At 38.3% G+C, this 13,339-nt stretch overlaps 1 protein-coding gene across 1 annotated transcript in view; it reads left to right on the top strand.

The window, feature by feature from the left end:
* Window positions 1–13,339, top strand: part of YLPM1 (YLP motif containing 1) — an 89,079-nt gene that overhangs the window by 68,545 nt on the left and 7,195 nt on the right. The window contains exons 17-19 of the mRNA XM_013003748.2: window positions 1,821–1,901; window positions 5,110–5,161; window positions 10,300–10,430. Coding sequence (XP_012859202.1) covers window positions 1,821–1,901; window positions 5,110–5,161; window positions 10,300–10,430 — 264 coding nt within the window. The remainder of the gene's footprint in view (window positions 1–1,820; window positions 1,902–5,109; window positions 5,162–10,299; window positions 10,431–13,339) is intronic.

Below are 13,339 nucleotides of genomic sequence, written 5' to 3'. Positions count from 1 at the left end.
CATTGATATAATTCCTCATTAAATAATGCAAATGTCCTGAATTACGTTTCTTGAATGATCTCATACAGTCCCTATTCAGATTTTACCAACAGTGCCCATATTTTACTTTATAACATTAAAAAAATAAAAATCCAGAATCTAGTCCTTTCAAAATTTTTTGCCCTGTCATTGTCCTGCAAGACAGGGGTTTCTGAAGTCTATGGGACAGTCAGTCATGTGGAATACTCCTCAGTTTAGATCTGTCTGACTCTTTCTACATGATTAGATTTAGTTTAAGCAGCAGGAATACTATGTAAGTGCCCCAGTGCATCACATCAATGTGGTATCGATTACTTATTTCCTCACGTGACTAAGGTGGCATCTGCCAGCCTTTACTACTGTCAAGGGACCCTTTTCTTTCTAATAGGTAGTCTATAGGAAGATACTTGGAAACGAAAAATGTCCTCTTTCCCCCCCGACAGCTTTTCACCCATCAAGAATTCTTGTCTACAGCTATCATTAATCTAGATGGAGGGTCTTTATTATAAAAATCTTTATTACTTATATTTTGATCAGTGTGTCCCTTGGATCTTCTCCTGTGAGTTATGAATACTCAATGTTTTCATTGCTTTTTGTTTCATTGTCAGCCTCCAGTGTCACTCCTACCCACTTCCTTCTGTCTTACCCAGAAATGCTCTCACCAGTGACGTCCATGACATTGGACAGTCCTGTCGTTTGTTGTCTAATTAATCTTGCTTACGTCTTGAAAACATAACATGGGGACATCAAAAGCTTGTTGAGAATATTCCATTATCTCTCATCTCCATCTTTCACGAACATTTTGAAGGCCCCTCACATTTCCTCTTGGTTTCTGAGTCCACATTCTCTGGGTTGTTGCTTACCTGGATTCTCTTACCACTGTGGTCTTTGCATCTTGTTCACTAGATCATGTTGCTAGACACCACCCAGTCCTGAAATGTCAGAGTTGTTCAGGGCCCTAGCTGTTCTAGCCTCCATTGTCATTCCACCTATATAACTTGAATTGCTACTTACCATACCCTTAATAGTAAATTGTCAAGCTTGGAATGAATTATGTTAATATCTTTAACACTAATATTATCCAAGTGGAAGGATTTTGAGTGATTTTTATATTCTTTCTATCATTAATTTTCAAATTATCAATACATGTGTGTGTATGTATGTATGTATGTAACCTTGTATCTCAAATTGAAAGTGTCATCCAAATCCCCACCCATTCTTGTATTCTCTGGTTTAGTAATTATAACCAACTCTCTCTTGGTTGGTAAACCTAGTAACGTGCGAGTCATCTTTGCCTTTTCCTCCTCTTGTATCCCAGCTGTTCTAACCTTCCACCCTGTAGTCAAGTGTATACTTGTCTGTTTTACCTTGTCAATACTTCTCCAGTTTGTCTCCTTTATATTACCATTGGTACCATTCTGGGCCAACTTTTCATTATACCCCATCTTACATTTTAAAGTTTGGATAATGCATGTGTTTTGTCTGATTGGAAAAAGAATTTGTAAAGATTTTTCGAAAGAAATCCTAGTGACCCATAGGCATTCAAAACAGGTGAACATCTATTCAGAGCTGAACATTTCACTAGCCGCCAGCGGAAATTATACCCATGGCTATCCCCGGATGTTTAAAGACTGGAGTTTTACCAGCTGTTTCAAAATTTAGGGTTGAAACGTATTTATTACATAACAGTGCTTCTCCATGGTTTGGCCCTGGGCAACTGTGCTCCTCATAGATCTCATTGAGCAAGTCAGCATTTTCCTACCTGTTAATTAAGTGTTGTTTTAATTATTGGGGGGCTGCAGGTAGAGATGGAAGATTTTGATGCAAATATTGAAGAACAGAAAGAAGAAAAGAAAGATGCAGAAGAAGAGGAAAGCGAACTGGTAGGAGACAGACCAACCATTTTGAACAAAGTGTCTCTTTATTTAAATTCTTAAGAAGGGTCTTGTTTCAAATTCAGATCTGCAGTACAAATTATAGCTTCTATTTTGATATTCCTTTTAATGGTAAAAGTTTCCATAATCATCTCCAAGGAAACTTCTTGATACTTCTGTTTGTTTTTTTTCAGACCAAAAGAACCTACTCTCTATTGTATTGTTGAAAGAAAAATTTAAGAGTGCTGAGAAACTTAACACTTGTACAAACTTAACTATCTCTAGGTAATTTTAAGAGTATCAAGAAAATCTATTCAATATGAAAGGACATGTTTACATTCCAGCAGGATGTGGTACAGCCTACACAACATGTGTGTAATTGTCTCTTCTTTGCTGCAAGATCTCAAAATTGAATTTGTACCACCTGAAGCAGAAGAGCTGCTATTGAATGAGGAGACATAGTGTTACCACTTACTGCTGGATTTGTTCTTCTGCATTCAGTCATTTGACTCTCTAGACAATGGATTTTACTCACACTATTAGAAGTTTACATAGTGTGATTTGAAAGCTCCCGAGTACCTACTGCGAATGCTTTGATCACACCTCTGTAGAAATGTGTGCTTTACCCTGTCGTTCACAAACATGCGATCTATAGAGTTATGTTGACTTTTTAGTGTTTGTTAATGAATACAAAGATCTGCAATGATTTGAAATAGTGTTGCTTCTTTAATCCAAGGTACTGCTCAGTTTATTTGATACCTCAGCCCTTGTGAAAGCGGCTTCTCATATTCTTCTGAAAATGTACAAAGTGACAACATACTTCCTACCCCCTAGTGTATACAGATTCTCTAAAGTGTAGTCCCATCAAACCACGTGTAACATTGAAGACTGGGTACTAGCTGTGTTGATGTAGAGATGGCATCAACCTCTACACAACCAAATTTCCAATGTGGAAGGGGGGTGGGGATAGGCGACAAAAACTTTAAAGTTAATAGCATTTGAGTCTCAGCATTCATTTTTAAAGTTGTGTTTTGACATACAAAGGGGCTTCAAAGAGTTCATGAGGAATATTCCAGTATCTTTTAATTCTGTTTTTTTCACAAACTTTTTGAAGCCCCTTGGCTGTGAGCTAAAATGTGGGCAGGAAACTCACATAAAGGTCCACGCTGTTCTGGAGTATTGCTAACGGCTTCTTTCCCTACTTGCAGCGTGTGTACTGTATAGCCATCATGTGAGAAGTCTGTGCACTGTGAACTTGCAGCTTTCTAAAGCTTCATCTCTATGGAGATTTCCGTTCAAGAAAACTGTTTATAACAATGACTTGCTTAGGTATAGGTAAAAGCTGGAACTTTTAGTGGAATATACTTTTTAATTTAAAAAAACAATAATAAAAAGAAAGAAACACAATGTAATACTGTAGTTTTACTTCAGAGACCTGGCAAGGAAGTCCTAGAACTCTATCTTACCGGACCATGTCTTCTATTTCTAAACGACCTATCCTTTTAAGAGAACAATTGGAGGGGAATAAAGTTTAAGAAAGAACAAGGAGGTTTCAACAGAGGGACGCGAACATGCTCGTTTAGTTTGTGTTATAAAACTCTCTTAACTCATTCAACGATTCAGAATCCAGATATCTTCTATTCTTGGACTTGATTCCAAAAGTAAGAGATTCCTGGAGAATCGAAACCAAAGGGGGTCAAGAGCAAGTCTCGGTTCATTCAGACCATTTTTTCAGTAAACATTGCATTTTCCACTCTACTGACTATATAGCTGGGTGGAATCCAGCCTCTCATCTAAGCGAATTGTTGGGGGTCATTGGTTGTGCTGTTTTGCCTTCTGTAGGGTTTCAGTGAACCTAGTAGATATGACTCAGAGTTTATAAATATATTATTCTAATGATGCTTACAGTTTTCAGATGATTTTTGAGATGTGACTTGTACAAATTTGATCGATACTTTCAGTACCATTACTTCACCATAATTTGTCTTGTTTTATTCTAAAAATATATTTGTAAAAGATGATATAATTTATAACCTGAAATATTATCTACTAAGTTGAAATTGAATGATTAATTCTGGTTTAGGGATTAGAAATATATGAAAACCATAGGTCACCTGGCAGGATGATGCTGCTGTAGAAAAGAATAGCTTCCTCACACAGAAGCTAATGTCGTGAAGCCTTCAACGTACTTTCTTACTTACCTGCCTAACAAGTTGTGCTACGAACTTGGAATATTCCCAACTGTAAAGGCATATATTGGTTCTTAAAAGAAGATATTGGCACTTTCGATGAATCAGCCCTCTGTAATAAGTCTTAATATTAAATGTTAGGATTTAATAGAAAACAGAGTCTAAATTAAGGAAAAAAGAATCTTAATAAATCACATGAAAACGCTTGTATTTGTGAGGTGCATAAACTGAAAAGGCTATTCAAAGTTACATAGCTGCATTGGGAAGTTTGAAAAACATATGGGGGTTTGTTTCAAATAAACTACACAGATATGTAATATACGGTGGAATTTGCCCGTGGAGATACCTGCGTTTGCACATAATGGGAAAACATAAATTTAAAAGATATCAGAAATAATAACTGAAATTCCAAGTGATTGAAGATAACTGCTATGGAATTAATTCAGTAGGATTAGCCTGGGTAAAGTCTAACTGATAAAATCAATTGAGTCTTTAAATCAGGTTGAACTTAATAGTTGATTCAGGGATACCAAGTTTTCTACTTTCTTTGAGTGCTTAGAATTATAGTGGAACATAAAATAACTCTGGAAAAACACCCTTTGGCCCTCATGCTGCTATCGCTTGAGATTAGCAGTTGTCTTTAGGAAGTAACCCAGCTGGTGTAAATCCTAAACTGTACCACTCCAAAGAGTATTAATGTTAGCACAGTAACTACCCACACATTCCTGTCATGCTTGCTGGACCACTGTTGTCCAGACTGCGATCATGAGTTCTGAACTGTAGCTGCCTCAAAAGCACCTTCATGACACTTTTCTGAAGTGACTCCTCTGATAGCTGGGCAGTCAAAGTCGGCAAATTTGGTAATTCCATTTCTTCCAAGATAATGATACTGTGCTTTCCCTATACGTTTGTAACTAGTGAGTGGGAACGGAATGCAATCCCAGTTTTAATGCTTTTCCAGTTCAAAAGTGATGTGCATGTATGTGTCTCTTTCTAACCCTTCGAGCTTCTCTCTGTGTACAATTTAGGGTTACATTCCGAAAAGCAAATGGGAGATGGACACATCTGAGGCAAAGCTAGGTGGGTATTTCCTTTTTCCTGTTTTTATATGTGATACCTGGTGGTAATGGTCGTAGATCTTCTATAAAATGAGCACATTTCCCGAAAGCTCTGCTTGAACCAAGATTTTCGGCCTAGCTTTCATCCTTTGACCTATTTTGCTAGTTTTGGGTTTAATTCTATTTGCATCTTGTGAGAGAGAAGAGTATTTTAAAGGAACAGAAGAGAATCCTAAAGGAACAACATTCCATAACACTTAAACAGAAATGTGATAAATGTAGTAACAGAACCCTGTCACTTTTAAAATTCATTCTATGATATAAATCATAGATGTTGGTGCTTACTTAGTGTGCATCCTGCTTTTTAAAAACGTATTTCACGGCAATCCAGTGTTGAGCCTGCTTGTGAATACTTTGGATGATGACAATAATGATAAATATTAAAGTATTGTCTTTTATTAGAAGGAAGTCATTTACCATATACAATAAATGAGCATTTCTGGGTAAGAAGGGACAGATATGTAATGTAAACTTTCGAGGAGCCTGCGTTTCCTTCATGTTGTCTTTAGTGCTAGATTAAAGGTGAACTAGTTAAATGGTTGTTTAAATATAACACTGGAGCTGCTTAATGGGAGGATATCTTAAGCAGAAGAGCAGAAATATCCAGTGGGGTTTCCTCCAATATCTCACGATGGTGAATGTAGTTTTCCAATGATTATTTTTTTTAACCTCACTTAAAAAGCCGTTTAAATAGTTTATTACGACATATTCATAAAATCCATGAAAATGTGACAGAACCTTTTTGAAAAGATTGGGTTACTGATGTATGAAGTGTGACTTTCGGTCTGTGTTTCGCTTCCTGATATCATACTTGTACTCTGAAACTAGTATAACTCGGGCCGTCTCCAGAGTTAGTCCTTGAGCTGCTTTCCTCCTGGCCCACATTGTCTGTGCTCCTGATATGTAAGCGGGTACATTTTATTTACAGTTGCACAGGCTACAGTACACCTTCGTTTTGCTCGACTAACTGATTGTATTAGCAGTTCATGTTGACTGGGGTCTTTGTTGAAAGATGGTTACATAAACTAATATTAATACAGTACCCAGGTAGATGCTCTGTTATAAACTTTGGGGGTGGGGAAAATCTAGTAAATGTCATCTGAAAATTCAATATGGTCATGACATTTTTTTCTACGTCCACCAACTCTCTCCTTTGGTAGACCTTTGAAGCATAAGTGTCTAAATGCAATTCAATATTATAGTGGGTAATCAAATGATAGTGCTTTTAGACCTGCTTCCTTTGACATGAGATTAAGTCTGTTTGTTGTAGTCCTGTATGTCAGATTAACATGTATGACTAAGATCATTCATATCTAGTTCTCAAAATAATAATTATCTTTTGGGATAAGGAGATAAATAATAAATATAGGTAAGCAAGGGAATTGTAAAAGTGACAAAGTTAACAGCATAGAACCTTCAGAGGCTTCATAAGCTAGCGTAATGCCTTTTAGTTCATTTTCTACTTTTTTTAGTTTCTAAAGAGAAAGGAAAATGAGATATCATTGTGATGACTATTCAAGAAATTGTGGTATTAAATTTAGTATTTTCTGTGGAAAGCAAAAGTCTGGCCCGTTTACCATTTGCTTCTCAGAAAATATCTTTTATATAAATTCAGGTGTTTTTAAAGATAGAACACTTTTATATGACTGCACTATTGAATGAATGGTATGAGTTAGGATTATGGGATTATGTCCTAATAATCCTAATAATTAGGATTATGTCCTAATAACATGACTTGGGGGGGAAAAGTTTTTTTTAAAAAGTATAGAACTCTAGACACTGAATTTCAGAAAAGGATTTGTTAAATAAACCAATTTGGTCAAAGGCACTGGATGGATGGCTGGTAATGAACTGAACATAGCTTCTAACATGTTTGCAGTTGGATTTTCTTTGTTTTTAATAAGAATGTTGATGGCCCCTATATTTTATAACCTTCATCTCATACCATTTGTGTCATGTAAAGAGCTAACCCAGCCATTGAGGAAGGCAAATTGAGTGTGAGCATTCTTGATAAGAGCTTAACATCCTTGAAGTTGTTCATAGAACCAGTTGATGAGATTCTTCTCTTGAATGTGAGATTTTGAATCCAAGAATTTGCCTGTTTGTTTTGCCTTCCTTGTCTCGTAACAATTCAGTTTGGTTACCATATACAAGTTCTTTTTCTGAATATTTTGCTGACATTCTTAAATTATTCTTGATAATATCTTGAAAATAAGATGGAACTATATTAAACTCTAACATAATAGGTTTCCAACAAGCATAATGAATCTGAACCTGAGGAATTTTAACTCATAAATGAGTCTGGCAATGAGAAACTGCTTAACCTATAGTCTTTCTGGGAAATGGTCACGCCTCATCGCAGACATCTTGATCTGTGCTCAGTGGATGCCATGTGCAATTCAGAACAGGCCTCCACTGCACCTGCCATGGGGTTGTTGGGGCTGTGTGTGGCCCAGCTTCAAACCACTTGGCTAGCTTCTGCCTAGCTGGCACACATGCACCCTGATGTTAGTGTCACTTCCCACATCAGATGTTGGGATTGAACACCAAAGCCACTTAAGTTCCAATGGCATAATTTTAGCTTCTCAGCCTGTGAGGACTGAAATACTTGCGGTGCTTATCATTCTAGTTTAGATTTCTCCAAAATGGGAACTTTAGCTTTACTTACCTCAGTGTCATTTCCCTGTGCTTATGAGTTATATATATCAAGGAGGCTTTTAAAAGTTCTCAGGAAGATGAAATTAAAAGATAATGATGTTTTCTTATGAACTTTCTCGAATGCCTTTCATAGTAATCTTTAAGTGAGAACAGTTCACTAAGCTCATGAGCACAAGTTGAGTTGTCTCTATATCAGACAGATTTACCTCTCACAGTTGTATAACTATTACTCAGACATGCGACCCATGTATGTTCACCTTGAGCAGAATGTTCAGAATACCATTTACATGTCAAATATAAATAGATGTAGCTAAAGATATAGCTAAATAAATAAATATTTTGTGCTGCAAAAATATATACTGTTTTGAAGATGTAGAATTCTGTGGCTTACCAAGTTGAATATTTGAAACTTCATCTTCATATTAAAATTCATATTTTTAAAATTAAAACCTCTGCAGATTGTTAGTATGAGTTGCGTATATTGGACACCATTCTTCCTTCTGCACTTAACACCCCACCTTATGTTCCTCTCCCCTCATCTGTGCGTTTGGGCTTTCAGGATGCCATGTGGAAGAGGTGTGAGCCCTTCTTCAGTCTCAACGAGGAAACTTTAAACAGATTAAGACACGATTCACTTTCAAACATGGGTGCTCAAACTAGAAACACATGCTTTTGTGAACTTCCCTGTTGCAAATATGGAACTCCTGATCTGTAATTCCTTTCCTATCCCAATGTATGGGGAAATTTTTCCAATTTTTACACTTCTATTTCTGCATTGCTGTTTCGCCATGCTATATTCTTAGAAGTTAAATATGGATTCCCCCCCCCGAGGTATGTTAATGTCTAAACTTAATAAGTTTGGAAATTCTTTCGGGGTATTTAATGAGTGTGTTAGAATTTCCCATCCTATCCTTTGGGTAATACTGTGCACGTTGACTAGAATAGTTGTATTGTTTGTGGGACTTGGTTGGTTTTATACTATCATATCTTGTGTCCCTATGCAGCCAAGCTGCCATCTCTTGAAGATGCTGTGTAGTATGGCCTGTCATTTACATGTAGATAGAGCCATTGATTTGTGGAAGAGATTAGAAGACTTTATGTTGAAGCCATCTATGTTAAAATTTTTTCCAGAGTGAGATGATAAAAGTTTTCTTGAGTTTTGTAAAAATGCTGTAGTTCGCCTTACTCATTTTTCAGGTATATTGCTTCTATGGGGGAGGGATTTAGAAAATAAAAGCTTTTCCAAATATGCAAAGTCTTACTGATTTTTAAAGCTTGTATGATATGGATACTGTGAGTTGTGTGTGAAATTTCCATAATTGAAATATGAGCTCACCTTCCTTTGTACCACTGTTCCATTGCACGTCTCTTTTCATACCAAGATCTTCCAACTTGGCGTCTTAAAGAGCTCTGTTCTGTACTTGCTGTACCCTCTCTGGGATTCTTTAAAGTGTGGTCACTGTGTGTCCAAGATTTTAGGCTTTTCTTCACTGGCCTGCTTAGTAATAGTGTGTTTCTATAACTTCAGATGAATCAAAAGTTTGATGCTTCGAAGTAGCTAAAGAATTTGTATATATAAAGTATGACTCCTGATGTTCCATGTGTAGTATTCAAATATCAATTCACAACAAATAAAGAAAAAAACCAATACATTTTCACTGTGTGTTCTTGAAGACATGTAAACTTACAATTTCTGAATAGGCAGTCCTTGTCTATTTAATTGATTATTGTTTGGGGCCCTTGGAGATTAAGAGAGCTCAGTAAGAAAATTCAAATCTGGTTGCTTTGACTGAGTAATCTTTAGCCACAGAATGGTCAGCAGCACGTCATAATATACCCAGAAAAAGTAGTGATCTTGAAAAATCACCTTCTTTAGAAACACGAGTTCATGGTAAATTATCTCCAAAATGCAGGTATTCCTGCTCAATGTTGGCTGTGGATCTCAAACATTCTTAAACATGAGCCTGACTCAGTATGTCCTTGATACCACCTGCTTACACCTGACACAATCTCACACCGGAGTGCAGATCAAATGGGTGGTACTGATACTGTTTTGTTTTGGTGTTCCAGTGGAAGAAGTTATTTGTAGAATAAAGCCACCTTTGCATTTTCCTTTAGAACATAAGAGCTAATGTGTCATGGTTTTAGAAGGTGGGGGAGCAGGGAGGCTGACACAAGCGCCCTTCTCTTGCCTGTGGAAATATCTGTTACTTAAGCTAAACATTACAACGGCTACCAGCATGAACATCATATAAACAGTGGAAATTGCCTAGAAATTGATAGTATCTCAGCCAAGAAGATACTTTGGATCGGTCAGTTATGCTGCTCTCGAAAATGTGGATGTGTCTTCTGAAAGTGTTCCAGCTTTCTTTTCCCTTGTTTGTGTGTTTTGTGCAAACTCACACCGTTCCTTAATACTACGGCTCTGTGTTTGTCCCACAGACAAGTTGGATGGCTTGAGGACTGGCACTAAAAGGAAGCGTGACTGGGAGGCCATTGCCAGCAGAATGGAGGATTATCTCCAGCTCCCTGATGATTATGACACTCGTGCTTCTGAGCCTGGGAAGAAGAGGGTAAGAGACTTGGTCAGTGACTGCCAACCAGGGCGCCTGTAAGCCTCTGGCTTTAGAAAGTTATGGGCAGATAATTTTATGAATACTATTTTTAAAGTGAACTAGGGCGCTAGGAATCAGAATTGAGTCAATGGCAGTGAATTTAGGTTTGAATTTTTACTGTATCAGAGAGCACATCCAGTAGAGGAGTAGAACCTTACGCATTATAAGATCTGAATGTACACGGAACCCAAAATATGGAGACCAGAGCCTTACAGGGGTAGGTAAGATGTTGGCCACCCTACCGGAGTTGAGGGTGGCCAGCTGTGGTATTTTGTCATGGGGGCAAAAGAACCAGATGTTAAGGAGAATCTGTGGGACTTCTCACTCACTGGATTGGGTGTGGAAAGTCCTGGAGGAGCTATTCTAAGGTAGAAATGAAGTGAAGACATCAAATTGCTGGACTTACTAGCCTGAGGCTCATGGGAGAGATCAGGCTAGAGTTAGCAATTTGGAAGTGATTGGCATTTTCATGACAAAACCGTGGGATTGGTTTTACTGGAGAAGAAAGTCTGAATAGAGAAGTTATTGGGACTCAGGCCTCCAAACTTTAGAAGTCCACACAGAGGTGTTCCAGGATTGGAAGTGGTCTTAATTGTTAGCTGATTCAGAAAAGCAAGGTGGGAATAGAGAATGGCCCCTGGAAGTGACAACATGAAGTTCATTGACTCCGCGGGTCTTGTAGATAGAAGGGACAGCGTCCACTTGAAAGAGCTTAAGAAGAAGCGGGAAATAAAGAACAGAAGGCGAATGTAGACAACTGTGGGGGGCCGTATTGCTGTGAAAGGGAGCAGAGAAAGGAAGCTAGGACACTGCAGATCTTTCACATGGATGTGGATCCAATAAAAGTGCTGTATGTGTTTATCCATTAAAGTAAGTAACAGAGCTAAAGAGATGCTATTTAAACTGTTCTGTGCCAGCTGTTTTTCAGCGAATCTGCCTTGATCTTACTCTATTAGTATGTTCAGGTCCATAGCTGGGGTTTTTTTTGTTTTGTTTTTGTTGTTTTTAAAATCATTTTATTGGGGGCTTTTACAGCTTTTAAAAAAAATCATTTTATTGGGGGCTTGTACAACTCTTATCACAATCCATACATCAATTGAATCAGACATGTTTGTACATATGTTGCCCTCATTCTTTCTATTGAGCCCTTAGTATCAGCTTTTTTTTTAACACCCCCCCCTCATAACTCCCCGATAGATTGTACGTTGTTATTATTTTCTTCTCTCACACCAACCACTGTCTCCCTTCCCCCGTGTTTTCTGCTCATCTCCCTGTCGAGGGACTGTATGGCTATGCGTCGATCATGCCATCTGCTCCCCCTTTCTCCCTTCCTCTTCCCCTCTTCCCCCTCCCCTTCTGGTATCACTGTTCTCACTCCTGTTCCTGGATTCTGTGTATCCTGAGCTCTTGTCCCTTTCTATACTACATCAATTATATCAGGCATATTTGTACATATATTGCCATCATCATTTTCTAAACATTTATTTCTATTTGAGTCATTGGTATCAGCTCCTCTTCCGCTACCCCCCACCCCCGTCCCACCCCGTGACCCCTTGATAAATTATAAATTATTATTGTTTTCATGTCTTACACCGACCATGTCTCCCTTCACCCACGTTTCTGTTGTTCATTCCCCTGGAAGGGGGAAATCTTAGTCTTTCTCCCCACAGAGCTGCTCGTGGTTCCAAACTCCTGACCTTGCAGTTAGCAGCCCAACTCGTAACCACTGCGCCACCAGAGCTCCTCCCAGCTGTTTCTAAATGGCTGCCTGGTATGTGCCATTGTGGAGCTGTGCCATCAGCCACTTCATCAGTCCCTTGTTTCATCCTGTGGTGAAAGTCTGGGTGCTACTGGCTTGGCATCTTCGTGCAAATATATCACGTGGGCAAATGTTTAACCCCGAAGTTATATGGTCATAGAATACAAAAGGGGTTCAAAAAGTTCTTGGGAAAATTCCGTTTTTTAAAAATTCCATTTTCCAGCACCTTTTTGAAGCTCCTACATATATGATTTATCATCATGGCAGTCATTACAAAGTTATTTTTCTAGATATCTGTCTATATACCCACATGTAATGCAATGACTTTTTCCGTATTTATGCTAGAAGTACAATGATCAAACTTTTTTGAACTTTTGCCAGTATGGAGTAGCGGGGAGATAGTCTTAGTTTTGCAGTTTATGTGTGGCGGAAAAGAGAGCATCATCATCTTAGTGGTGGACATAACAAGTGGACGGCTCTCACACCTAGAAATGGTCTTTCTTGCCACGTAGGAGGCCAGGTGTTTGAATACAGGCTGCTGGCATGTTTCTCCGAGGAGTCTTGGTGGTGTAGTGGGTTACGCATTGGGCTGCTAACTGCAAGGTCAGCAGTTGGAAACCACCAGCTTTCTACGCCCATAAAGTGTGCAGTCTCAGAAACCTACAGGGGCAGTTCTACTCTGCCCGGTGGGCTCACTCTGAGTCAGAATCAGCTTAATGGCAGTGAGTTTGGTCTTCAGGTTTGGCATCTCTTTAGCTTCTTTTTCTTAGTTTCTTGGAGCTCTCCACGTGGCTTGGCATCCGTCTTCCATTTCTGTTTCCTTAATCTGCTTCTTTGGTATTTTGTAAGAGATTAATCACCACAAGACACAACCACCACCAACCCTGCCTCATTAAAATACCAAAGACAGCCCTTCCCCAGATGGAATTTTAACCACCTGGATAGAAGTAGAATTTGCAACATATATTTTGGGGACACATAATTCAATCCTTAACACACTTCTTTTTTTAAAACAGTTTTATTGCCACTTCATCTACATATCATACAATTCAATAGTTCAGTCATATCAAGAGGAGTTGTACAATCATTACCACAGTTGATTTTTTTT

This window comes from Echinops telfairi, unplaced genomic scaffold (genome assembly GCF_000313985.2).
Source record: "Echinops telfairi isolate 266 unplaced genomic scaffold, ASM31398v2 ScPeMD7_18;HRSCAF=68, whole genome shotgun sequence".
Classification (NCBI taxonomy): domain Eukaryota; kingdom Metazoa; phylum Chordata; class Mammalia; order Afrosoricida; family Tenrecidae; genus Echinops; species Echinops telfairi.
This window is presented reverse-complemented; position numbering and strand designations above follow the sequence as displayed.